Source organism: Geotrypetes seraphini, chromosome 5 (genome assembly GCF_902459505.1).
Source record: "Geotrypetes seraphini chromosome 5, aGeoSer1.1, whole genome shotgun sequence".
Taxonomy (NCBI): Eukaryota; Metazoa; Chordata; class Amphibia; order Gymnophiona; family Dermophiidae; genus Geotrypetes; species Geotrypetes seraphini.
Genome location: NC_047088.1, coordinates 167,854,229 through 167,881,468, shown reverse-complemented (window position 1 = coordinate 167,881,468; position 27,240 = coordinate 167,854,229). Strand labels below are relative to the sequence as shown.

At 41.1% G+C, this 27,240-nt stretch overlaps 1 protein-coding gene across 2 annotated transcripts in view; it reads right to left on the bottom strand.

Moving 5' to 3' along the window:
* The window catches only part of ERBB4 (erb-b2 receptor tyrosine kinase 4), a 1,781,744-nt gene that overhangs the window by 452,848 nt on the left and 1,301,656 nt on the right, over positions 1-27,240 (bottom strand). For both annotated transcript variants that reach the window (XM_033945093.1, XM_033945094.1), the window contains exons 11-12: positions 18,319-18,409; positions 11,784-11,983 (exon numbers count right to left, since the gene is read on the bottom strand). In XM_033945093.1, the coding sequence (XP_033800984.1) occupies positions 11,784-11,983; positions 18,319-18,409 (291 nt within the window). The remainder of the gene's footprint in view (positions 1-11,783; positions 11,984-18,318; positions 18,410-27,240) is intronic.

Sequence of the window (27,240 nt, the reverse complement as noted above, 5' to 3'; positions counted from 1 at the left end):
GTGCCTAAGTTAATTAACAAATGCTGTTTAAATCAGCCCCCCAAAAAAAATTAAATAAAAAAAATTAAGTGCTTACCGGTACCTAAGAAATAGAGAATGACACGGTGACAAAATTTATCACTGTTCCCGTCCCCGCGGATAACCGCGGGAAACCATCTTCATGTCATTCTTTAAGGAGAGAGGGAAGAATCAGAGTATGAATGGCCACAACCACTGACCCACAAGCTTTGCTTTGAAGAATGCTGGTGTAGAAGGAATGAGGTTGAAATAGACACTAGAAAATGACATGGGATTATTTTCCGCAGTTATCCGCGGGGACGGGAATGGTGATGAATTTTGTCACTGTGTCATTCTCTACTAAGAAACAAGTGCCAGAATTGCACTTTAGGTCGCCCAACGCTACCATGGTGTGGCTAATGCCTAAAGTGCATAAGTAGGCATGATTCGTGACATTCGCCCATTTCCACTGCCTATCTTTCATGAAGGCACAATTCTCTATAGGGCGCCATCGCATGATTGACAAGCAGTCAGTGGTTGCTTTTTAGGCAGCTACTGATATCAGCGCCCTATAAAGAATCAGTGCTTTTATGACTGCATTCTGAGGTGTTTTTCGTCAATCATATTATGTTTGTAAAACATCTGCAGCTTAGAAAGTGTTCAAGAAAGACTTTCAACTGATCTGTTTCAGACACACATTTCTTTTTTTCAATCTTAAATAGAATACATTTCTAATTTCTGATGGAAAAGGGAGAGTTACAGGGAAAAGGGAGAGTTACAGTCCTGGTTATGGCACTTCAATGACATCTATAACCTTTCCATATTGTGCTTGCCATATAAGGACCAACACAATAACCTGGATGGATAGAGAAGGATAAAATAGATTTAAGTTTTCAAGTTCAAGTTTCAAGTTTATTCAAAATTTTGATAAAACGCAAATCAAGGCTTCTAAGCGTTTTACAATTCATATTAAAAAAGGGGGAGACAAACAGGTAGATAACCACGGGACAATACTTGACCAACATCAAACAAAGGAAAAATCGGGAGAACTATAAAATATGAGCAAAGTAACTCACAATAGGGAAAATAGGGAATAAGAATTATTGAACCTCTCTGGCTGTAACCAAGTCTGTTTAACAGTTAAATGCATCTTTGAAAAGGTAACTTTTTAGAATTCCCTTAAATTTATCTAAATTTTTTTCTGCCCGGATGTAAAGAGGTAAGGTATTCCATATCGTAGGTGCCGTTATTGCGAATGAGGTGGCCCCAGAAGCCGCAAATGATGGGTTGCAAAGTTCTAGCCCTGGGTATACCAAGGTTGTCAGAAATAAAAAATACCAGCAAAACAGATTAGAATGAAGTTGCTAGTTTAAAATTTAAATAAAACCTACTTGTTTTAACCTCCATTCAATCATTTACATATGCTCAACTTCCTACTTTTCTGTAGTCTCACCTTTCTATTCTCCTTCGACTCATGCCAATCTTCCTCTCATCCGTTTTCTTTCTCATTCAGCTTTTGCTACCCTTTTTCAAATGAATAACCTTTCCCTCTCTATTTCTGCTCCACACCTTCCAGTTATTTATACACCTGTCAGCATCTTATCTCTTGCTTCAATAACTTTCAATTGCTTTCATTTGTTTGGTTCTCTTTTTAGAAAGGGGCTCTGCACTAAAGAGAGAAAATGTAAGAGACTGCATTAAAAAATAAAACAATCCGTGAATTTATAAGGAGATCAAGTTCTTTTAACTTATCTGCTTAACAACAGCAACTCAAAACTGCAGAATTTTTTTGTTTCTTTAAACGTCTTTATTTCTCTCATGAAACCCCTTCCAAATATCTACTGAACCCTTATTGTTCCAAGAGCATTAAGGACTCCTTTTACTAAGCCGTGTGTGCTAGATGCTAATACCATTATTGAGCTGGCCTTAGTTCTAGCTGCGTAGCGCGAGTTTAGTACGCGCTAAAATGCTGCATGCGCTAAAAACGCTAACGCAGCTTAGTAAAAGGAGCCCTAAGAGTTTCACAAGTAAGAAACGTGTTTGTATATGCAGAAAGAACAACGTTCTCTGTTTGCAAAGAGTATAAATAACTGAAAAACCTCTCATTAAAAGGTTAGTTTCTCAGTCTCTTGTGCTGAACAAAAGTTTCACAACACAATTACTCTGTTAATTAAAAATGTGAGGGGAAAAAAGTCAATTAGACCCCAAAGATTTATTAGCTTAATTGGCTGAAAGCATTATGAATTCACAGCTTTTTCCCGGCTGAACAAGAGAAGAGTAAGCAGGGTGGGAGGATTTGCATTCCTGCTCGCTCAGCATTCATAGCCTGGCTGTAACTTCCTCTGTGTTGAATGAATGTGGTAGGCATTTGGTTTTGCTGGTTCTGTATCTCCTGAGGAATGGAAACCATCTCATCTGATTTAAGGTTCTGAATGATTTTTTTGCAAAAGCATTTGCAAGGGTTGTGTCTCAATAGCAGTCTGCAGGTAACAAAGGAATATCAAAGCCTAAACAACTATATTTTGCTGGCCTTTTGCTAATTTTTTTTTTTTTGTTTGAAAGATCTGGCAGTGCTCTTGCAGTTGGGTGGCGCTGAAAAGATGGAGTTAGGGAAAACAAATAAAGCGTGCCATGATGCCAGAGGAAATCCAGAGGGCAATTTCCAGTGGCATCGGTTTATAGCTTATTTTATTAAAGAGTTGCATAAACAGATCCAATTTGGTTCCCAGTTGCTTCTGCGTTTCATTGCTCATCCATTAGACATTCAACTTCAGCACTGGAGAAAGTTGCTTTATTACTCGTTCCTCTTGGCTGGAAAGAACATTTTGGTTCATTCGAGGACCGAATCGCCTCCTTCTATGATGTAGTGGTATTAGAGTAGTATAGGGTGGTCTGCAGAATTCTTTTATTCAGAAGTGTGCAACAGATATACAGCAAACTTCTTTTATACAAAAATATCATAACATTAGCATTCACATTCCCGTCACCTGCAACTGAAAGCTAATCACCATCAATCAATAATCACACAACTCATTTTTATTGGAATAAATATTTGGCCGCACCTTTTTTGTTATCTATCTGAATATTATCTCCACTTACAATACATTCCGTGTCCAAAAACCAACAAACCCCCAATGCATATTTCACTCGGTTGGATTTGACATCTCCAGTGCCTCTTCTTGTCGGATTTGCTTTGCTTCGAGGCTTGGTACCTTCTTTCCCCTTCCCCAGGATCCATTATCAAAACATATGTGAGTCAATTTAGGGGGGTGTTGTCCAATCAGGCATGCAGCTGAGTTTTAAATTATTAATCAAGCTGGCAGTGTTTTTTAAAGTACTAGGTCAATATACTTAAGTAAAAATTAATGTATATGCTAATACTTAACCCCCTTCTTTACAAAGCTGCGGTAGCTTTTTTAGTGCCGACCACCATGGTAACAACTCTGACGCTCATAGAATTCCTAAGAGCGTCCGAGCGGTCATTGCTGCGGCCAGTGCTAAAAACGCTAGTGCAGCTTTGTAAAGGATGGAGTAAGTAAAAGTACAGTGAGGAACACATTTAAAAAATGCTTAAATGAAAGTAAGCATTCACTTTGATGTATGTTTGGGTTAGGCTAGTTTTGGCCTAAAATGATATTCATTGTTGATGCGACGTGTATGTTATATGTAATTTGATTTGATATATAAGTATGTTATTTGTTACTAGCTGATGGCCCAGCGTTGCACGGGTATTGAATTATAGCAATAACACTGTAAATGGATTCAAATAAAGATACTTTATAGTGGTGAATGAAAATATTTTTTTACAGCTTTATAAAAAGTACAATATTCAAATTATAATGTGAAATATTTGACAAAATGAATATAATACAACTAACACAAAACTTGATTATAAACAACATTTTTAGTTTCACCTCCAGGAGCAAGAACATATACATTATTGGGTGAACCCACCCTTCCCACGTGTGCAGGTGGGCCGCGAGACCCACAGAACATATCACCCCAGGTAGTGAGGGATCTGCATACCAAGTTTCGTTCAAATCGGTCCCACAGCTTCTTACATTTTTTCCATTGACTTGAATGGGTGAAATCTGATTTTCTGTTTGTAGCTCCGCCCACGTGTGCAGGTGGGCCGCGAGACCCCCAGAACATATCACCCCAGGTAGTGAGGGATCTGCATACCAAGTTTCGTTCAAATCGGTCAAGCCCTTTTTGAATTACTGTGAGAATGGCAGCTTTTTACATTTTTTCCATTGACATGAATGGGTGAAATCTGATTTTCTGTTTGTAGCTCCGCCCATGTGTGCAGGTGGGCTGCGAGACCCCCAGAACATATCACCCCAGGTAGTGAGGGATCTGCATACCAAGTTTCGTTCAAATCGGTCCCACAGCTTCTTACATTTTTTCCATTGATTTGAATGGGTGAAATCTGATTTTCTGTTTGTAGCTCCGCCCACGTGTGCAGGTGGGCCGCGAGACCCCCAGAACATATCACCCCAGGTAGTGAGGGATCTGCATACCAAGTTTCGTTCAAATCGGTCAAGCCGTTTTTGAATTACTGTGAGAATGGCAGCTTTTTACATTTTTTCCATTGACATGAATGGGTGAAATCTGATTTTCTGTTTGTAGCTCCGCCCACGTGTGCAGGTGGGCTGCGAGACCCCCCAGAACATATCATCCCAGGTAGTGAGGGATCTGCATACCAAGTTTCGTTCAAATCGGTCAAGCTGTTTTTGCGTGATCGCGGCACATACACACATACATACACACATACCTCCGATTTTATATATATAGATAATGTGTCCTTGAAGTGATTTGTACAACAAATGTAAATGTTCTATTTTGTATGTTGATATGTGACTCGGGCCTGGAAAAGGGCAGATGAGAAATAAACAAACAAAACGTTATTGCCTATAATACAATGAATTCAACTATGGTTAATATTTTTATCCCAACACCTTATTGCTTTACAGTTCAATTTATTTTGCTTCTTGTAAGACTAAATTTTGAAAATGACTGTCACCCATGCGAGAGCTCTTTTGAGTCATCAAGCCAACACAGCTAAAAGGTGTTCCACAACTACACTAGCAAGAAGGGGATTATTCAGTCTGATAAAAAGTTCATTCAATTCAGGCCAGGCTGAAATATTACTGATGTCTTCCGACTCGGTCTGCAGAATCTCTGTCTGAAACACTTGCCTTTCATATAGCAAAGAATGCTTTGTCATTATCATCTGCATTTATTTTACCAATGCAATTTATTACAACTCTATTGGCAAAAGGTTTGGGATTTCATTTGCTCTTTGATTAATGCAGGAATAACAACAATTAACATAAAATGAAAACCTTTTCAATAGGATGGCCAATTTTCAAGGAGTTTAGAGCCTGAGTGTTGCTGGAAGGGCCAAACAAATCAGTTTTCGGTTTTGCTGTTTACCTGCATTCCAAGCAGGTAAACAGCAATTTTGGCTGGGTAAATACATTGGTGAAGCTATGTTGTCTTATACTGCATTTCGTAAAGAAATTAAGTCAGCGCTGTTTGACAAATTTATTTCTTAAACGTGGGTACTATTCTTAGTAAAACTCTACTTTGAGTATATCTAAGTAACTGTTGTATTTTTAACTATTTGTTTTTCGCTAATTGTCCAGCCTTCTTCTGTGTAAACCACCTAGAAATTGTTTGATTATGATGGAATCACGAGTAGATCGGCGGATGTCATAATGCCGCTATACAGAGCAATGGTCAGACCACACTTGGAGTACTGTATCCAACATTGGTCTCCCTACCTTAAGAAGGATATAGCCCTGTTGGAGAGGGTGCAGAGGCGAGCCACGAAGTTAGTAAAAGGCATCGAGAATTTGACCTACAATGAATGCCTCGGAAAACTGGGATTGTTCACCCTCGAGAAGAGAAGGCTGTGAGGGGATATGATAGAGACTTTCAAAATACTAAAAGGATTCGACAAAATAGAGCAAAAAACATTGTTATTCACATTGTCAAATGTGACTTGGACAAGGGGTCATGGAATGAAACTGAGGGGCACCAGGCCCAGGACAAATATCAGAAAGTTCTGTTTCTCACAACGAGTGGTGGACGCTTGGAATGCTCTCCCGGAAGAGGTTGTGTTGGAGACCCCCATTCCAGGATTCAAGGGCAAGTTGGATGTACACCTTCTTGCAAAACACATTGAGGGATACGGGTAAACAAGGTCTTTAGCAGGGAACACTGAGATTGGCCTCCGCGTGTGCGGATCGCCGAACAGGATGGACCTAGGGTCTGATCCAGTGAAGGCATTTCTTATCTTCTTATGTAATAAAGTTATGTTATGTTATGTAATGTTCAAGAGCCATTGACCATAAACATCATTTTGCTGGTAGACTTTGTATAAATTCCTCAATCACAGATAAACAGTCCAAATTTGTACGAATTTTGCTCAGCTTAGCTATTAAAATAATTTTTACTCTCTGGAAGGACTTTTCAGGTGTTGAATACATGGAATGGTGAAATTTAGTAAGTCTAACTGCTAAGTAAGAGAGTGTTTGCAGGGAACAAAAAAAAGGATGTTTGCACATTTTTTAAAAAGTTTGGAATCCTCTCATAAAATATAGTGACATATTACATTTTTAAAATGAATATTTTTCTTAATGGTACATCCATACTGTTAATTTCTTGTGTTAATAAGTGTTGGCTTTTAGTGCTAACATTATAGGCTCCTTTTACAAAGGCGCACTAGGGCCTTAACGCGCGGAATAGTGTGCACTAAAATGCCACGTGCGCTAGCCGCTACCACCTTCTTTTGAGCAGGCGGTAGATTTTTGGCAAGTGGGCGCTAATCCAATGCGTGCGGTAAAACCCGTAGCGCACCTTCGTAAAAGGAGCCCTATATGCATACTGATTGTTGTAAACAAATTGTTTTGTTAATCACTTTTATGATCTATTTATTCATAATAGAAACATAGAAATAGACGGCAGATAAGGGCCATGGCCCATCTAGTCTGCCCACCCCAAAGACCCTCCCCTACCTTTCTCTGTGAATAGATCCCACATGTCTGTCCCATTTGGCCTTAAAATCAGGCACGCTGCTGGCCTCAATAACCTGAAGTGGAAGACTATTCCAGCGATCAACCACCCTTTCAGTAAAAAATAATTTCCTGGTTTCCCCGTGCAGTTTCCCGCCCCTGATTTTCCACGGATGCTCCCTTGTTGCCGCTGGACCCTTGAAAAAGAAGATATCTTCTTCCACCTCAATATGGCCCGTGAGATACTTGAATGTTTGTTATTTGAAAAATCTAATAAAAAAGAGACGTAATCCCGTCTAAATCATCTTCATCTTCATCATCATGCCATGCAGTCCAGTTACAGAGAAGGCTTTCACAAAGTTATAATTATTGTTCTTATTCTAATCATTTTTCCTCCTAGTGCGGTGCTAAGTGCAATTCTATACAAGTTAGGCGCCCATTATAGAATTATGCTTAGTACGCCTAAATGTTAAAATTCTAAGCACCGACTAAGCATGCATAGGCAGTGAAACTTAGGCCACTGAGGCCATGGCCCCAGCAAGATTTTTCCAAGCACAGTATCAGCCATTAGGGGGGCAAAACCGGAAATTGATTTGTTTGGCCCTTCCAACAACACTCAGGCTCTAAACCCCTTGAAAATTGGCCAACCTATTGAAAAAGTACTCAATTTATGTTAAATGTTGTTATTCCTGCATTGTTATCTATCCTGCCCTTCCTAAATACAATAAAACCTAATATGGCTATGTCCAAGTCATTGTACAATGTGGGGAAATTCTGTGAATGGCGTCTAAAAACATATAATATAGGTGCCTATCGTGTCAATCACACTTAGGTGCCTTTTTCAGAATCATGCCTACTGGCTCCTAACTTAAAACATAGGGGCCTGTAATGTACGCCAAGGTTTTAAAGGCCTACATTATAGGCACCTAAGTCTAGGGCAGGGGTCTGCAACTTTTAAGACATAAAGAGCCACTTGGACCCGTTTTCGAAAAGAAAAAAAAACTTGGAGCCGCAAAACCATTATAAAACAAATCTAACACTGCATATATTGTTTCTTATCTTAATGCTATATACAGGATCACTAAATTGAAAATAAAATCATTTTTCCTACCTTTGCTATTTGGTGATTTCATGAGTCTCTGGTTGCACTTTCTTCTTCTGACTGTGCATCCAATCTTTCTTCCTTTCTTTCAGCCTCCTGTATGTTTCCTCTCCTCCAGACCTCATTCTCTCCCCCAACTTTTTCTTTCTGTCTCCCTGTTCCCCCTTCTTTCTGTCTCCGTGCCCTCCCCCAAGCCACTCGGTTTGCTGCCACCGCAATCGGGGAACAGCCCCCAAGCCACCGCCGTCCCAAGCTTTCCCTGCAGAAGTGTTGCGCTGACCAGCATTCCGCTCCCTGACGTCAATTCTGACGTAGGAGAGGAAGTTCCGGGCCAACAAGGCATTTCTCCTCATTCCATCCAGCCTGAGCCCCATCTCTCCTTGATCCAGCATTTCCCTTCTGTGTCTGTCAGATTACCATTCCACCTATTTTCCAGCATCACCCTTCTTTGTGTCCATCTCACCTATATCCCTATCTCACCACTTTTTCAGAATCTTCATTTGTCTCTGTCCTTATCTTTACGCCATGTTCACCATTTGCCCTTTCAATGTCTTTATCTCCCCCCCCCCCCACTTTTTCAGCATTACTTCTATGTCTCTATTTCACCTCCTCTTCATGTCCCCTCTGTATCTCTATCCTTATTCAGTAGGTCCTGCTTACCCTTTCTCTTCTTTGTGTCACTATCTCCATTTTCAGCTTTCCCCCCCTTTTCCTTTGTTACTGCACCCTGTAGCTAGAATCTTTCCACCCTCCCTCCACTCCGGCCCAGCCCAGTATGAAATATTTCCTTTTGTTTCCCTCCCCTCTCTCTTTCTCTCTCTCTTCTGCTCCCTCACCCACGAGTCCTGCATCTGGCCCTCTCCCTTCTACCTGCACCTGGCAACACCCCCCTGCTCCGCGGCTCTCTTCAGCAACTCGTCAGCAGCGGTGATCAAGACAAGCTGCCGACATCGAGGCCTTCCCTCTACGAGTCCCGCCTTTGTGGAAAAAGGAAGTTGAAACAAGCGGGACTCGCAGAGGGTAGGCCCCGACGTCAGAAGCTTGTGTCGATCGCTGCTGCTGAGTTGCCGAAGAGAGCAGCGGAGCAGGGGATGTGGCCGGAAGCAGGTAGAAGGGAGAGGGAGATAGGAAGGCTGTAGATCTCCGGAGCATGACACCGACCCCGGCCAGGATGATTTCTTTTTCAGGCACCTTACAAGTCCAGCGTTGCGGCGGGAAATAGCCATGCTGAGAAGTGAGCTCAGCACTACACAGATGAAAGCCTTGCTTGCTGATTGGTCCGGCGGCACGGCGGGGCGGGGCCGCCGGACCAATCAGCAAGCAAGGCTTTCATCTGTGTATGTGCTGAGCTCACTGCTCAGCATGGCTATTTCCCGCCGCGACGCTGGACTTGTAAGGTGCATGCCTGCGTGACACACTACCGGAGCCGCAGCAAAGGTGGAAAAGAGCCGCATGCGGCTCTGGAGCCGCAGGTTGCCGACCCCCGGTCTAGGGGTTACCATACGTCCGGGAAAACCCAGACATGTCCTCTTTTTAGAAGACTATCCTGGTGTCTGGAGGAATTCCCAAAGCCCAGTAGTTTGTCCGGGTTTTGGAAATCCTGAGCTCAGAGGTCATACCTGGAAGCCTTTGCGCATACATGGCTGTCGCCATGATGACATCATGCATAAGAATTGCCACTGCTGGGTCAGACCAGTGGTCCATCTTGCCCAGCAGTCCGCTCACGCGGCGGCCCCCAAGTCAAAGACCAGTGCTTTAAATGAGTCCAACCTCACTTGCATACGTTCCAGTTTAGCAGGAACTTGTCCAACTTTCTCTTGAATCCCTGGAGGATGCCTGACATCATTGCATCGACATCCACGAATGCGCGAAGACTTCCAAATGCAGCCTTTGAGCTTGGGGAGGTTCATGGGGGCGGGGCTAGGAGAGGAATGGGTCGGGGCCAAGCATCCTTTTTTTTTCAAAGACGAAATCTGGCAACCCTACCTAAGTCCTTTAGAGAATCATGCCTAGCAGCGCCTAAGTCCTTCTTCACCCCTAACCACACATACTTTGGTGTTAGGTGCCGCTAGGTGCTATGTGATAGCCTTTTGTAGAATCGTACCTAAGACCATAGGCACCTATTGCTCAATTAATTTTTTTTTAAATTGTTAAAGCTCATAATTGAAGCCAATTTACTAATTAAGTTAGGTGCTTAACCTTATGCACCTTCTTCTGTGCCTAACTTTAGGTATTTCTTTCTATGTTAGCAACACTTTCTAAAACCTTTACTCGGACAGAGAGCTTCTGACTATTTATAAATATATTTCTAATATCAGGAGTTGATTAGTCATGAAATGGCATGACATCCTTCATGATCCAAGGATATCTGTGTATATTCCGTACCATTCAATATGCAGGTTTACCGCATCCGATCAACATTTCAAAATCTAGTGAGAATCAGTACTGTAAGCATATTGAAGTTCTTTATTGTTCCTTACAGCAGCATTGTTTTCTAATTGTCTGTGACTATTGATTGTCAAGCATGTGAGGAAATTCAAGATGAATGTTAATAAATCTAGTTTTACCAAAGGGATAAACATTAAGCACTTATCATTCACGTATCATCCTTCAGATACATGATCAAGGCAAAACCTTTTCATTTTCCAAAACAGAACATAAATATGACACCCAAGGCCCTGAGGAAATCCCAGTGGTGAAAACATTACTTTTCCATCATGACAAGTAAGAAATAATTTGTATATTGTCATTTTAAATATCATACAGAATTTCTCATCTCTTATGCAGCATGAAGAATCAGTACACTTACATCTTGAGGGATTAATTTTCAAAGAAAAATTCATATTTATGATGGCCAATAAGGCCCTGATTCTATAATGTCCACCTAATAGAAGTTAGGCACCTAACTTGAAAAACTCAGTTCTACAAAATGTAGGCCTCTAGCAAAAAGCGCCTACAATAAAAGTGGGCATGGTTAGGGACAGATCAAGGGCGTGTTTTTGAGTTAGGTGCCTCTTTGTAAATCAGATGCCATTAGACATAGAAAACCCTAACATAAATTGGTAGGCGCTTACCAACTAATTAATTGCTTTTTAATGGTGTTTTTCAATTAACGGTGCCAATTAAGCCTAATCAATTAATTAAGTTAGCCACCTAGATCAGCTAGTCGTGCCGATCTAGGCACCTAACTCCAGGTGTCATTTATAGAATCTGGGCCCTTATGTTTTATCATTCAGTGATATTGTAACAGAGCACAATCTTTGCAAAGAGTTTATGCCATTTCCAAAGAGGGTACACTCTTTCTAAAGAATATGCACTTTTTAAAATAGTGCGCACACATGAGCACACTATAAGGAAAAGACTGCATCCTCTTTGCAAATAGTGCATACTTTTTGGAAAGGCATTATCAATGACATTCATCCCAGAATGAAAAGAATCCCAGAAAAAAAAATGAATAAAACAAAACATTCCCATAAACATAGAAAATGATATGACACTAAACTCTTCTTGCTGCCTATCCCCACTATACAACTTGAGGCTGTTTTCCTACAGAACAATAACAGATTTTTAAAAATAAAATATTTATCAATAAACAATGATATCTCCCGAGCTAAGGTGAACTACATCCTACTTTATTTGGTGCCTTGCAATATAGGTTTACTTACTGCAGTTCTCGGCCTTTTTGTTCTGGAGGATGGTAGTCTTCTGACTTGAGGTGCGAAAGAGTGTGGTCCAGTTAACAGTATGATAATAACACAGGTTTCGATTGTCTGTTATATAGACATTGCCATCGCTGATCTCCCTCAAGGACTGGAAATTCAAAGAGGTGATACCTTGCTGTTTTAGGATAAGCAACGAGATGCCACTAGGAAGGTAACGTTAGAGACAGCATAATGAGAATCAACAGATTCCTGTTCAGGGCTTTTAACCTTTTCTCTCTATACAAATCCTCCCTCCTGATATATTTTTATTGGTTCCCATTAGGCAGTGGTCATCCTATAAGTCATACATCAGTTTAGAAAGTATAACAGATGATTGTACTAATTAATACAATGCAGGTCATTCTAGGTGTTTTTGGATACTGAATTGACATTAACTCATGGCATCTTCTCCAAATGCAGACTAAAAAAAACATAGATCAACTTTTTTTTTTTATTGTTTTCAGCCCATTATAATTTCCCCTGTTCGGCATTGCCAGAATAGAATTCCAACTGTTCCAAGAACAATGCAATTCATAAATGGCCTTTGAGTCACTATAGATCACATAGAACAATATTTAAAATAATGATAGATCTCTGATATGATGAGATCCTTTTGCTCTAAAGAGCTAATGACACTTTTTGTGTGTTACAAGAACTTTAAGAATCAACAAAATTAAAGAAGGAATTTGGTAAAAATACTGCTATAAAGACATAAAAAAGCGTGTTCATCAGTAGAATGGTAGAAAGAATGAACTAGGGGGAACATGGCTGTAGCTGACCCTTGTTTAGCATCAGGTGTGAAGAATAACTAATGGATGATCTGTGCATAGAGCCAATCAGCACAAAGACAAGCAAAGCATGCAACCAATATCATTCAAACAAGTTTTACGATGACATAGCCACACTCGTTAGGATTCACAGTAGGGAGCATCTGGTATGACTGTAATACAAGGTGAGGAGGAAGATCTGTGCAATGGGCATTGGGGACGAGGGGAAGATTGAGGCGGAGTCTATCGCCTCCTAAAACTTTGCAGTGTGTGGCAGCAGGTGAAACCCCTCCCAACATCAAAATCTTTGGAATGCCCCCTTAAAAGACCTATCTCTGGTATCTTTAGCACCATTACCACCACCACATAGAAAAGATACCACAGATACTCTGCTTACCTATAGAAGCTTATGTAAAATTTAAAATATGCACCATGATCTTTGGGATTTTGCATGGCACAGCTCCCCCACTTTGCATAAAAATGATTTAATATCAGTCGGATCACAAATTTTCATGCTGGAAAAATTACAGTCTTTCTTATCTGTCAGTTAAGCAAGTTTGTTATACATGGATTCACAGCCTTTTATTTTAGTTTCAAGCAGCTGTAATATATATATTCCAATGTATGTGAGCTATGAGAAATTTAGGAAAAATTTAAAATTTATTTTATAAATATCTTATAAAATAGTATTAAATTGATTTAATTTTTAAAGTGTATCCTTTTGGCTAATTCTTTGTGATTCACACTGAACCACTTATGTGGAATTGTACGGAATATAAATTTATAAATTTAATTTCAATTTCAATTTAATGCAAATACTCAGCGGTCCTCTTCTCCCAAATGGAGTGGACTCTATAGAGTCATTGAGTGCACATGTGTACTAATTTGCAAACCCATGATTTCTTTTCGTGGGATATAGACGTGTTTTGTGAGTCTGATAGATGGTTAAGATGTGTGGGTATGTGTGTGTGGGGAGGAGGGGGGTTAGTTAAGGAAGCCAGTTAGGGGAATCTGGGAAGCTAAAAAGAGGGTGTTATGAGCTGGAGGAGTTTTAAATATTTGGGATGGGTAATTTGAGGAAGGAAAAGGTTAATGAATAAGAGGAATCAGGAAGGAGAAGGGGATTGGAGGGTTGGCAATGGTAAACGAAAATTAGAGTAAGGATTGGAGAGTTGAAAATAAGGAGAGGAGCTGGGGAGGAAGATATGTGCTGTGAATTAGGCGGGAAGGAATCTTTTGAGGGTTGGTGTGGGCGGCGGGATGCTGTGGGTAGAATGCTGTCCCACCCAGCCCACCCCTTTTTTTAGTGGGAGGTGGGGTTTGGAGGGTTCATAGCAGTCGCAGCGGGCGCAGAAGAAAGGGTTGGATAGGATGAGAGTCAGTTACATTATTCACCAAGATATTGTTGTTCACTGGTGTTGTTAAGTTGGGACTCGTAGGATACCGCCATGAGATTGAGCATGGTCTTGCGATACTACAGTTTGTGTATTTTGGTGAAAAGAGTTAAAGAATGTGTTAATAGACAGCTAGTGCAGTACTGCCTAGTTGTGGAGGAAGCAATTTGTGTTGCATGGTGATATGTGGATGTTACTGTTGTTAAATTATGTGTGCTGTAATAAAGCTGCAGCTAATGTTTTGCAACTAATTTGGAGTTTCTTTTGAAGCTATTTTGGGAGTGACTGTAGTTTTGAAAGGTAAATTGAATTGCGAGTACCAATATTATGCTTCTGCTAAAGGCACCAGTAGGGCCAGATGGAGGCATTGCCGTGATTACACCACTAGTGCCTATGAAAATTTAGAACCAGAGACAGCTGCTTATGTTGCCATTTCCTTTTTCTAAAGCTGGGCCTGGGGCAACCACAGTGAAACATAAGCCTTACTGGGTCAGATCAATGGTCCATCAAGCCCAGTAGCCCGTTCTCACGGTGGCTAATCCAGGTCACTAGGATCTGGCCAAAACCCAGAGTAGCAAGATTCCATGCTACTGATCCAGGGCAAGCAGAGGCTTCCCCTATGTCTTAACAGACTATGGACTTTTCCTCCAGGAATTTGTCCAAACCTTTCTTAAAAACAGCTACGCTATCTGTTTCTACCACAACCTCTGGCAATGAATTCCTGAGCTTAACTATTCTGTGAGTGAAAAAATATTTTCTCCTATTGGTTTTAAAAGTATTTCCCTGCAGTTTAATTGAGAGCCCCCTAGTCTTTGTAATATTTGACAGTGAAAAATCGATCCAATTGCACCCGTTCTATTCCACTAAGGATTCTGTAGATTTCAATCATATCTCCCCTCAGCAAAGGGCACTGGATGATAGCTAGAACAAAGGTGAAACTTTATAAATTGTTATTGACGCCGAGTACTGGCAGGGTATTGTGGCTCCTATGTGATAATTGCTCAATAATAGAAAACTGAAACCATATGGACAGAATACAGAAACCATTTACCGTGCCATATTTGAGATCCTGTTTGCCACTAACAGATAAAGTGCTAGGATGTCACTGTCATTTAGGCTTGGATTAAGGCATAAGCAAACTAGGCATATGTCTTGGGCCTAAATGTTTAGGAATGGCCCTCTTAGATGTATATACCAGGGTTTCTCAAGGTTGATATTTGCCTGCTTAAGTTGCTTAGCTGGCAAAAAGAAGAGTGGTGGTTATATTAAGGGGGAGGGGTAACCAGAGCAACTGCTCCAGGTAGAGGTCTGTCTATTCTCCCCACCCCTGTGTACCCCACCCTCTAGTTGGCAGGAGATGTTGGCAAGCAGCATTTCTTACCTGCTGCTTCCTTCTCTGATGTCAAAACCAAGGACCCGTTTTTTTTGTTTTTTTTGTAATATTTAAATCTTTTTTATTAAGCAGTGACAACAGCAGGTACAACAATAGTAGAAAACAAGGTTTACAATTTCAACCAACATTCGCGGAGGACTGGACTCTGATGTCCTCCACGATCAAAAGCAACACCCCAACCCCACAGATAGAAACCCCCACCCCCCCTTCCCCTCCCACCCCACCCCGAAAAATTGTACAATTCCCAAACATGGAAAGATCAATGGCAAACAGATAAACTGAATTAGAGGTGGAGTCTGTTCAGGATACGGCTACAACTCTCAGGGGACAAAATGTTCAAGTATGGAGTCCAAGTGTTGACAAAGTCTCTGCTCCGGTGGCGAGAAGAACTGACCAAACGGGCCTCCCAGCCCTTAAGCTCATGGAGTCGATTCCTCCAATGCCAAAAGGAGGGGGGTTCAGAAGAGAGCCAGCAACATAAGATACATTTCTTCCCCAAGATAAAACATTTACTAAGAAATAGTTTTTCTGAAGAAGTATACACAGACAGTAAGGAAAACTGAGACAGGCACAGGAACTTGTACCAGGTCCTGTAAGAAGGATGCCAGCGCCTTCCAAAAGGCCTGAATCCCTTCACAACTCCAGATACCATGGAAATAAGAGTTAATCTCCACCGAACATCGAACACATAGTTGAGTGCATTTATATTAAGATGAGTGGCCAGATGTGTTTGCTTGCCTAGGGCCTACCAGAAAGTTAATTCTACCCTGCTGGCATTCTCTTTTGCACATCATACAGTCCCACCTTGAAGATCAGAATTGTTTACAAAAGATTATGAAATTACAGCAACTAAAATAAGCTAAAATCATAACAATTAACATTCAGCAATCAACACTTTTCCTGACAGAAGGCAACTGCTGTTATGGATAAGAGAAATGAAGAAGCTCCTATCTAACAGCAACAAGCAAGCAAGCTTCAGAACAGTTTAGCTGATCTTTATAAGCCACATTATTGCGGGATGGAAATAGCAGCCACATATCGAAAGTGTGTTTATTAGAGGATTTATATGTTTAATCACCAATTTCACTGAACTCTTCACTGCATAAAAATCAATTTCTCGTGAAATTTGGCATACAGATTGTTAGTCCCAGTTCCTAATGGTGTTGCTCGTTTGAGGCAGATGTATTCATTATTGTTTTGAGAAAAGAACCCATAAGCTATTAAACGTATTTATATCTAGAAACAGATATAGTAGAAATAAGTGCAGGGAACACTTTTTGGTTCGTTTCATACATTTGTTCTATTAAAAAAAATTGTTAATGCACACTAAAAAGGTCTATTGATTGCTAGGCCAACTGGCATAAAATCTATTTAGTAGACACCAAAGGGGGAAATTATCAGCATGAGCTACCGTTAAGACAGGTTATTTTCAACAAGATGTGTTAGTTTACCTCCAAGTCTCATTGTATAAAATGAGACCTTTAAACTAAAATAGCATGTCTTAATGGTAGCCCATGTTCATAATCCCTCCCCCTAAAGTTAAATAGTATCATTGCAGAGAAAGACCAATATGACTCATTGAGTCTGCCCAGGAAGGTTGTGGGGGGAGGGGTTGTACCTGCCATGCACTAAAGCTATTTCCCTATGATTTCTCAAAAGGTGCAACAGTCATTACAAGGCTGAAATACTACTCTATCCTTGTTTTTTCAGGGGTGGGGAACGAGGGCCACAATCCAGTCGGGTTTTCAGGATTTTCCCAATGAATATGCACGAGATCTATTTGCATGCACTGTCTCCATTGTAAGCAAATAGATCTCATGCATATTCATTGGGGAAATCCTGAATGGATTCCAGCTATCATTCCCACACCTGGTTATATTGTTTTGCTTTTAAGGAATCCGGTATATACCTCACTCCCTTTTTAAAGTCCAGCACACTTCTGGCTTCCACCACCTTGTTTAGGAGGGCATTCCGGGCATCCACTACACTTTTTGGGGGAAAAAAAAAATTCCTGATATTGCTTTTGACTCTACCTCCTTTAGATCCTTATCTTATCCTTGAATACTAATGTTTCTCCACATTAAGGTAAATGCTTGTTTGTTCAGTAATTCCTTTCAAGTATGTACAGGTCTGTATTAGAGAATGACACAGGGACAAATTTTTCCCTGTCCTCATGGGAACTCATTTTGCAGACCTGTCCCCGCAAGTTCTTTTCTTGTCCCTGCACCATTCCTGTAAGCTCCATCCTCATCTGCACAAGTCTCAAACACTTTAAAAACATAAGTGTTCGAGGCTTGCGTAGGTAAAGCAAAACATGCATTAATACATGTTTAAATTATATTTTAGAAAGGAATATGCCATGAGTGGGTATTGAGTATGCCTACATTAACCAGCCTAAGTCAAAAAAGAAATATGCAGGGGTAACTTGTTCAAATCAAACTACTATCGAGTGACTCAAGAGGTCAATAGAACAAAAATAAAGTCACCACTAGTTCATCAATACATATAAGGAACTAATTTTTGTTTAGAACTCTGCTCAGAGACATGAAGGCTGAAAACTCGGCCTCACCTACCAATCATTGCAGTGTTCAAAAAGGGATTTTAAATGTAAAGTATCTTTGAATATGCTAGCTAAAAAGCTATGCTGAGAATATAAATACTTCCATGAGTTTTCTAATTAAGCTTTAAATAAACTTAGCTTTGAATAGTGACTGGTTCCGACGTGCACGTTTCGTGGCTGCGTCAGGGAACCGACAATACAGCTGGATTTGGAGCTGGTAGTGAAGTCACATGCAATTGAAAAGCTAGATCTCTGTAGTCTACTGCAGAAAGTGCAATAAATAATCTGTAGATGTTCAACAAAGTTGACAGTGTCCTTTTTGGATACATCAAATCACAGTTCTACAAACAGAATAAGGAACTCTCCAAACAATTTTCTTTCCTACCTGTAGAGTACACGTCCCCCTATTGTCACCAGGCTAGAGAAGACACTAAGATGTGTCATGTTTTTAGGCCATGCCTGTATGTTCAGGAAACCTGTGGGAGATAGAATCACAAGGATTTTAGTCACTGGCACATTTATTATCTCAGCCAAAGGCTTCTTTATTTCCAGAATATCTTGCAGTTATCAATAACTATCTGAAGAAATCCTTGGCGTTATTATACTTGTGATAGACAAAACAAAAAGAAAACATAAAACCTGTTGAACATACATAAAACATTAAGGGGTAATTATTAAGGTGCTTTATGGCCCTAAAACTTTGTTGTTTGCCCCTTAATATGGGTTAAAGAGCAATAACATCTTATATTATCTTAACATACGTTAGTAAGAGGTAGCATAGAATACATAGTAATGAGATTAAAAACATGCAAAATAGCATATTACTATGTAAATATCATAATTTGATTTTAGTTAACATCTCATGTGATGTTTTTCCTAGCAAAATACAATCAGCATAATGCTTCCTGGCACTTCTAAAAGCGGTCAGTCAAAGTGTGAGTTCTTCTTGATACCCCCAACCATAAAACTTCTTGCCTAAAGGCAGTGTGTATCCAAACTGCTCCAAAGAGTCCCTCAAATTCAAGTTCCCCTTCCCAAAAATCCCCATTTCAAGGGCCTTCTTCCTGGAAGTCCCCTCCCCATCAGCAAAAGTCTATCCTGTAAGGCCCCCTGGACCTAACTGGCATAATTTCAGTTGTCAGTGCAGGAGCAATTCCAAGTCACTCCAGCCCTTTGTTGGTGATAGGTTAAAAATGGTGCCAGTGACCCCTATACTGGTCTACATTTCAAATAGACGTGGCCGCTGAGCCGATCGCGGCAAGGGAATCTCCATGTCACGATCCGCTTAATGGCCGCAGCAGGGAACTCGTACCCCCTGCGAAGTCAGCCAGCATGAGGGATGACCACTCCCTCCTGCCAGAACCCCCAAAACCCCCTTCCCCATAAGTCCACGGTATAGATTGTTGTATTCCCAAATTGCAAGCATGGGCAATGTCTATTCAAATGAAATTGAATGCATCAAAAACTAAACTGCTTTGGTTTGGGCCTAGATTAGAAAATCTCCCTGCCAATATTACATTGAAAGCTTGATAGTGACTGGCTGCAATTTTTTACACAAAACTTTAATCCCGTGTAAATCAATAGCGTATAAGAAAATAGTCCACTGGATCAATATAATTCAAATCCAACTATTTGCTGTTTAGGACGCCTCAGCCCCACCACTCCACCACTGTAATAAATTTATTATAACAGCGGGAAGGCTGTGTGGTGCCTCATCATCGGCAGTCCATTTATTAATTTTTCATTATAATTTTGTTTTTAAATATTTTTTTGGTGAATCGTAAATATTATAATCTTTAGTGCTAATGCTGAAGTTAGTAAAAATATAAATATGCACTTATCTCAGCCACCTTGGGAGCCAGACCCGACATGTTTCGCACTGCTCGAGTGCTGTTTCAAGGGTCTCCCTGTGAGAGAAAAGGAGAAGACTAAGAAACCAATTCCAACCTAGTCTCCCCCCCAAAATTAATTAAAAACCAAAGTTTAGCGTCATATTTATCAAAGTTCATATATATCTCTACAGAAAAATGCTCACCGGGGCTACCGCTGTCATCCGACTCCTGATTCTAATTTTTTCAGTGATGGCGGCGTCGTCTCCCGGCACTATTTAAATATCCCTTGTAATCGTGTTCTAACCCCGCCTACTTGATGACGATCAGCCGATTTTTAGCCTATCAGTGTCCCCCATTCCACCTCAGCGTTTAACCCTCGTGGTGTCACAGTATCCAATTCAAAAATATATCGCTGTTCCATTTCATTTAGTTTAGTTTGATCTTTCCCGCCCGCCATACCCATGATCCCATCTATGACACGCCACCTAATGTCTTCATATGTATGTTTTAATTTTACCCAGTGCTCCACCATCGGAGCCTGCATTACTTCATTGTTTATACGAGATTTATGCTCAGTAAGCCTTATTTTGATTTTTCTATTGGTGCGACCTATATAAACAAGGTCGCACGGACAGATCACTGCATATATCACGTTTTTAGAATCACAATCCGTATCAAACTAAACTAAATGAAATGGAACAGCGATATATTTTTGAATTGGATACTGTGACACCACGAGGGTTAAACGCTGAGGTGGAATGGGGGACACTGATAGGCTAAAAATCGGCTGATCGTCATCAAGTAGGCGGGGTTAGAACACGATTACAAGGGATATTTAAATAGTGCCGGGAGACGCCGCCGCCATCACTGAAAAAATTAGAATCAGGAGTCGGATGACAGCGGCAGCCCTGGTGAGCGTTTTTCTATAGAGATATATATGAACTTTGATAAATATGACGCTAAACTTTGGTTTTTAATTAATTTTGGGGGGGAGACTAGGTTGGAATTGGTTTCTTAGTCTTCTCCTTTTCTCTCACAGGGAGACCCTTGAAACAGCACTCGAGCAGTGCGAAACATGTCGGGTCTGGCTCCCAAGGTGGCTGAGATAAGTGCATATTTATATTTTTACTAACTTCAGCATTAGCACTAAAGATTATAATATTTACGATTCACCAAAAAAATATTTAAAAACAAAATTATAATGAAAAATTAATAAATGGACTGCCGATGATGAGGCACCACACAGCCTTCCCGCTGTTATAATAAATTTATTACAGTGGTGGAGTGGTGGGGCTGAGGCGTCCTAAACAGCAAATAGTTGGATTTGAATTATATTGATCCAGTGGACTATTTTCTTATATAATATTACATTGAAAACAGGTATTTCATTACATATAGATTTTTCCTCCAGAATCCTGGGTTTCATTTTGGAATCATCACTTACTTTTCATGACCAGATAAACTCTTTGGCAAAGAAGTGTTTCTTTACTTTGCGTATGCTGAAGAAAGTTAGATCACTATTTCATCAAAAGCATTATGTGTTGGTAAAGTCTACTGTACTTGCTCAACTGGATTACTGTAATTCTGTTTACTTGGGTATTAAACAGGGTAGTCTAGATCGACTACAGCTGATACAGAACACCGCAGCGAAGCTTATTTTTGGAAAGAGAAAATATGACCATGTCTCCCCTTTGTTGAGAAAGCTTCATTGGCTTCCAGTTTGTTTTAGGACACAGTTTAAGTGTGCATGCGTTATTTTCAAATTCCTTTACAGAATATTTGACTCTCTAGTTCTCTTGTATTGGAATACCACTAGAACTTGTTATTCAAGGAGCACGCAGATTTAAAAATTATCATTTTTCTCCTCGAGAGGATTCAAATCCGTTGGGAAGTTTAGTAAATCTATGGCATTCAAGCTGGTAGAAATTTGGAATATACTTCCTGACTCTGTAAGATTGATAGGTCAGATACAAAATATTTGAAATGATCTAAAATCTTGGCTGTTTACACAATACCTTAGAGGCTCATCTAATTGAAGTGTGGTATTAATACTATATTTTATCTTTTTAGCTCTCTTTTAAGTTTATATTTTTTTTATATATCCTAATCTAATTACTTGTAAACCAAATTGAGCTCCTTCGGGAGATGACTCGGTTTATAAACCAAAGATTAGATTAGATTAGATTAGGAGGAGTGCCCAATTCCTCCTGTCTCAACGGTGAACCCTCCCAACACAGTCCAAGGCAGGAGGGATGCCCACTCCCTCATGCCGCTGGCATCATCATCCCTCATACCCCACCAAACACTCCCTGACTCTACCCTGACACTCCCCAATTCCATCCCTGATACTCCCCGACAACCCAACTTCCCTTAACACTCCATGACTCCACCCTGACAACTCCCTGACACCCCCAAGATCCCCCTGTCACCCAAGCTCCCCAAATACCCCCATACCTTTATCTGAGGCTGGCAAGAGGGATGCACACTCCCTCCTACTGGCAGGCCTGCCACTACAAAATGACAGGCCTTCCCCTTCCTGGTGCATTCTGGGATGCACCTGGGAGGGGCCTAAGGCCTTGATTGACTCAGATGCCTAAGATCCCTCCCATAGGCACCTGGGCCAACCAGAGGGTATTTTAGGTATCTGGCAATCAGAGTCTGAGGAGTAGTGGCTTGTGGCCAGTAGGGGGTGATGTTTATGGGACGGTAATGGAATGGATGTCAGAACATGATAGTGCAGTATTTTTGTGGAGTTTTTCTACAAAAGTGCCTGTTTTTCATATGATTCTGGGTAATTCTAGTTAGGTACAAACATATGTGTTAGTTAAGGCCACGCCCAATAGAAGCGTACGAAAAAAGGTGAATAAAAAATAAATATAAATGTAGCTAAGGCCAGAAAAACACACTACAGATTAATATAAGGGAAAGAATGGTGTTCTTTTTATGTACTTTGCTGTTAGGCTAGATCATGGAGGAAATCATAAAGTCTTTGTTCTCAGCATCATGGTGTTAATTAATACCACATGTGTTTGCTTTAGACTGGCTAGGAAGATAACGTGTCCTAAACTAAGATATAAAATGCATTAAGTATGAATGGCCGAGTTATGAATGAAAATTATGAATGAATGGGGGCCCCTGGAGTGGATGTGTGGCTGTGTATTGAACAAAGGAATGGGTTTTGAAAAACATATTATATATCTTTGCAACCTAAAGAAATCCTAAAACATCTGGAAATGAGTAACAGTTTCTAGTGAAGAGAGGGGGAGACCAGCCCTTCCTCCTCCTCCAGAATAAGGCTTCTGTGTAATGGCTATGTAATTTGAACTTGTCAGTTTAGCTCTTTTCCTCTAAGGCTGACAACTTTTCAGCACTGTGTGTGGATGAAACTTAGCTGACAAGCAAGCTGACAAATTTTCAGCACCCTGTTAATAATTGTAGATTCTCTTGAATATGTTATAACATGTTAAGGTATATTCAGAAATCAAAAGTAATTTTCTAAAACTTTGTCCAACTTTTAACCGTAGAGGAATTTCTTTGTCTAACTTTTAAACACCTCCTTTGTTAATTGTTATTGGTTGTCAAACTGATGATGTCATTGAGCCAAAAGTATATAATAGAGGGTCATGAGATCCTGAGGTGAGCTTGTTATCAGAAGGCCAGCATTTGGTAACTATAATGATCTCCCATTAGCGCAACTATTAATGCAAGCAATTATGCTTTATTCTTTTGAATTTCATAATGGAAAAATAGAAACAATAACTCAATAAATCTTAATTAATTTTTAAAACCTTGCGCTGGTGTCATTTTGCATGTTTTATTATTTTTCAAACCTTGAGCTTTCAAGAGGCGTCATGTCCCTTGCTCAAGTCTTAAAACACTTCCAGTGCATCCCAGGATGTACTGGTAAGGAGGCCTAAGACTCTGATAGTCTCAGGTACCTAAGGCCCCTCCTATCTGAGCCAATCAGGGCCTTAGGACTCTCCCTGGTGCATTCTAGAATGCACCGGGAAGGGGAAGGCCTACCATTTTGCAGTGGCAGGCCTGCTAGAAGGAGGAAGAGGGCATCCCTCTTGCTGGCCATCAGATAAAGGTACAGGGGGTGTTCAGGGATGGCAGGAGGATCTTGGGAGTGTCGGGGTGGTAGGGGGATCTTTGGGGTGTCAGGGAGTTGTCAGGGTGGAGTTGGGGAGTGGCAGGGGGATGTTCGGGTGTCGGAGAATGGTGGGGGTGGAGTCGGAGAGTATTTGGTAGGGTTTGTGGGATGATGGGGCCAACGGCATGAGGGAGTGGGGAGGGTTCGCTGTTGCAGCAGGAAGAATTGGACACTCCTCTTGCCGTGGACAGTTGTGGGGGGCTTTGGGGGTTCTGGCAGGAGGGAACTGGCATCCCTTCTGCCTTGGGCAGTGTCAGGAGGGTTCGCAGTTGCAGCAGGGGGAATTGGGCACTCTTCATGCAGCAGACATTTGGGGGTTCCAACAGGAGAGAGTAAGCCTCCTTCCTACTGGCCAACTTCATGAGAGGGGGGGGGTGGAATTCCCTTCTATGGCCGCTACATTGATCATAGCAGGGAGATTCCCTTGCCACAATTAGCTCAGAGCAACACAATTCTCTAACCAGCGCCTGTGACATGGACGCCGATTAGAGAATCTGGGTGGTTATAAGGGGTTAGGCACCTGTCCATCAGGACAGATGCGATTCTATATAGGACGCCCATGTACTGAAATCCCTTCATTTATTTATCTATTTATTTAACTGTATACTTCTAATTCTATTAAATCTAAATTGCAGGGGTCATTTTTGTTGGAAATTTATAGGGGACTGTTTACTAATTTTTTAGCCTAATGATAAATACTTGTCTTCTTAAACTTATTCTTTATAGAATTATCTACAGTATACTCACAGTTTTATTTTCTGTTGGTTATGTAACTTAATACCACTAATAAAAGTATTTGAACAAAAAATAAGTTGAATTTATAAATAAATTAGTATTGAAAGAACTGCGTGGTAAATTTTCTGGGTAATTTATTTTACCTGAAAGCATTGATATGAAGCTAGCTGCATATGATAATGTTATTTAATGCAGTCAGTTAAAGAAATTACGGTGATTTCGCTATGAAAGAACCTGCACTTTATTTCATTTTACTTATTTTATTACATTTATAAATCTTTTTTCCAGTTAGCACGAAGCAAGATGTATAGCATTCAACAAACACAAGTAAAGATGTGATAAGCATAAAATATTTTCTAGCAGTAAATAATTAAAACCACAGAACACAACAAGCCCAAAAAGGCTACATTTTGGTGCTGAACTTTTATTTCACATTTAAGTCCCTTTAGAGAATAAACTTGCAATTTTTTTTCCTTTTGCAAATAGAAAAATGTTGGGGCCTGTTTACTAAAGAACAGTATAGTTTTCTACTTAGGGGTCGTTTAGCAAAACAGCTAGTGCGCCTTAGTAAAAGGACCCCTTAAAGCACTTTAAAGGCAAACACTGCTGTAAATGCAAAACCTGTCTGTTAGATGTTGGGGGCATGTCCGATATGATCCCTTGCACCTTCCAGATATAAACGGTTGTTACATGATTTTAAGAGTGCCTATTTTCAGGCCCTGAGAAGGGCTTTTATGGATCCTATTCTGCAAAGGAAAAAAGGAAGCATCTACTCTTTTTGTTTTTCTTTTTTGAATAACTACTGTAGCATGGCAGATATGCGCATAGGACCCAATATTCAAAATGATTTAAATGGCCAGGAGAAGCTCCTAGCACTTTAAATCATCTGGGCATTTTCAGTGGCATTTAGTGGCACTGAAAGTGCCTGTTAGCAGTCAAACTGAAACTGGCAATTTGGGGGGCAGAGTCAGCACTGGGGGGAGAGTCAGCACTTAGGGGGGGCAGAGTCAGCACTTAGAGGGGGGGAATTTATCAAGGGATGCTAATTTAGCACACACTAACAATCAGTGTGCACTAAGGTCCGGATTCTGTATAGGACGCCCGTCTCGGGCATCCTTAACAGAATCGGGCCTATACCCACCCAAACTAAACCCGATTCTTTAACCAACGTCCATGTTGCAGACGCCGGTTGCAGAATCAAGTTTGTTTAGACGCAGCCGTTATACTTAATCACGACAAGGGTTCTCACTGTCGCAATTAGTATAGCGGCTGCGGCAATGGCCGCCAGTCTCCCCTCCCTCCCCCCTGATGATCGCGGTAGGAGGATGCCCAACCCGTCCTGCCCACAGAACCCCACCATCGCCAGCAGGAAGGTGCTCAACCCTTCCTGCCGGTAGACTACCACCCCCCACCCCCAATGATCGCCCAACCCCTCCTGCCCACAGAATCCCACTATTACCTGCAGGAAGGTGCTCAACCCTTCCTGCCGGTAGGCCACACCCCCTGAAGATCGCCAGCAGGCGAATACCCAACTTCTCCTGCTGGACCCCCCCCAACGATTTCCCCAACAAAACACCCTAACCTCCCTCCTCGGACCCCCCCAACGAAACCCCCCACCCTAGAACCCCCACTCAGGCTTACCCGCAAGTTGGCCAGACAGGTCCTCACACCGTCCGGCCAGCAGGCCCACCTCCATCCAAATGAGGCGGGCTTGCCCCACCCCTTCCCAACCCACAGGATCCTAGGGCCTGATTGCGATCGTTGGGAGGGAGGGGAGACTGGCGGCCGTAGCTGCGGCCGCTATACTAATCATGACAGGGAGATCCCTTGCCACAATTAAGTATAGCGGCCGCATCTACTTACCATGTAGACCAGCATTTTGCTCTACTAGGGAGACGCGTAGGGCCGCCTAGGTTTGCCTAAGGCTACCGCCTAGCCTTAGGCGAGCTTAGGTAGGCTTGCGGACCTCCCTAAGCTCCCAGAGGTGCCTTCAATATAGGCAGCCTGCCTGGGGCACATTTTTTTTAGAAAACGTGCTTCCCAATTGGCTAATAAGACAGCTGTAGGACGCCTACAGCTACCTACAATCGGGACGCACTTTGCAGAATCGGGGCTTAAATACTAAGATGCCTTCTTAGCAGTTAGTGTATGCTAAATCGGTTAACACCCCTTGTAATAACATTTATTTAACAAGTACCAAGAAAAACATAACCAGATTTAAACTGATTCAGAACACTGCAGTGAAATTGATTTATGGTCTGAAGAAGTTCAATCATGTTACCCTTTTTTTCCGTGAGCTGCACTGCTTCCTGTGGAGACACGTATAATTTTCAAACTGGGTTGCTTATGTTATAAAGTTGCCTATGGTCTAGCCCCACTCTATTTAGCTGATAGATTTTCAGTAGTATCCCAAAAAAACAGTAGAAAATTGCATGCCCTCTTCGTATTTCCTTCTGTCAAGGGTTGTAAAAGCAAAAAATACCATGATCATATGCTTTCATTTCAAGAAGCTTTTTATGATAAGGTCTTTCGACCATTGTTCTTCACATCTCATTCTTATGAACATTTTAGAAAACAACTGAAGACC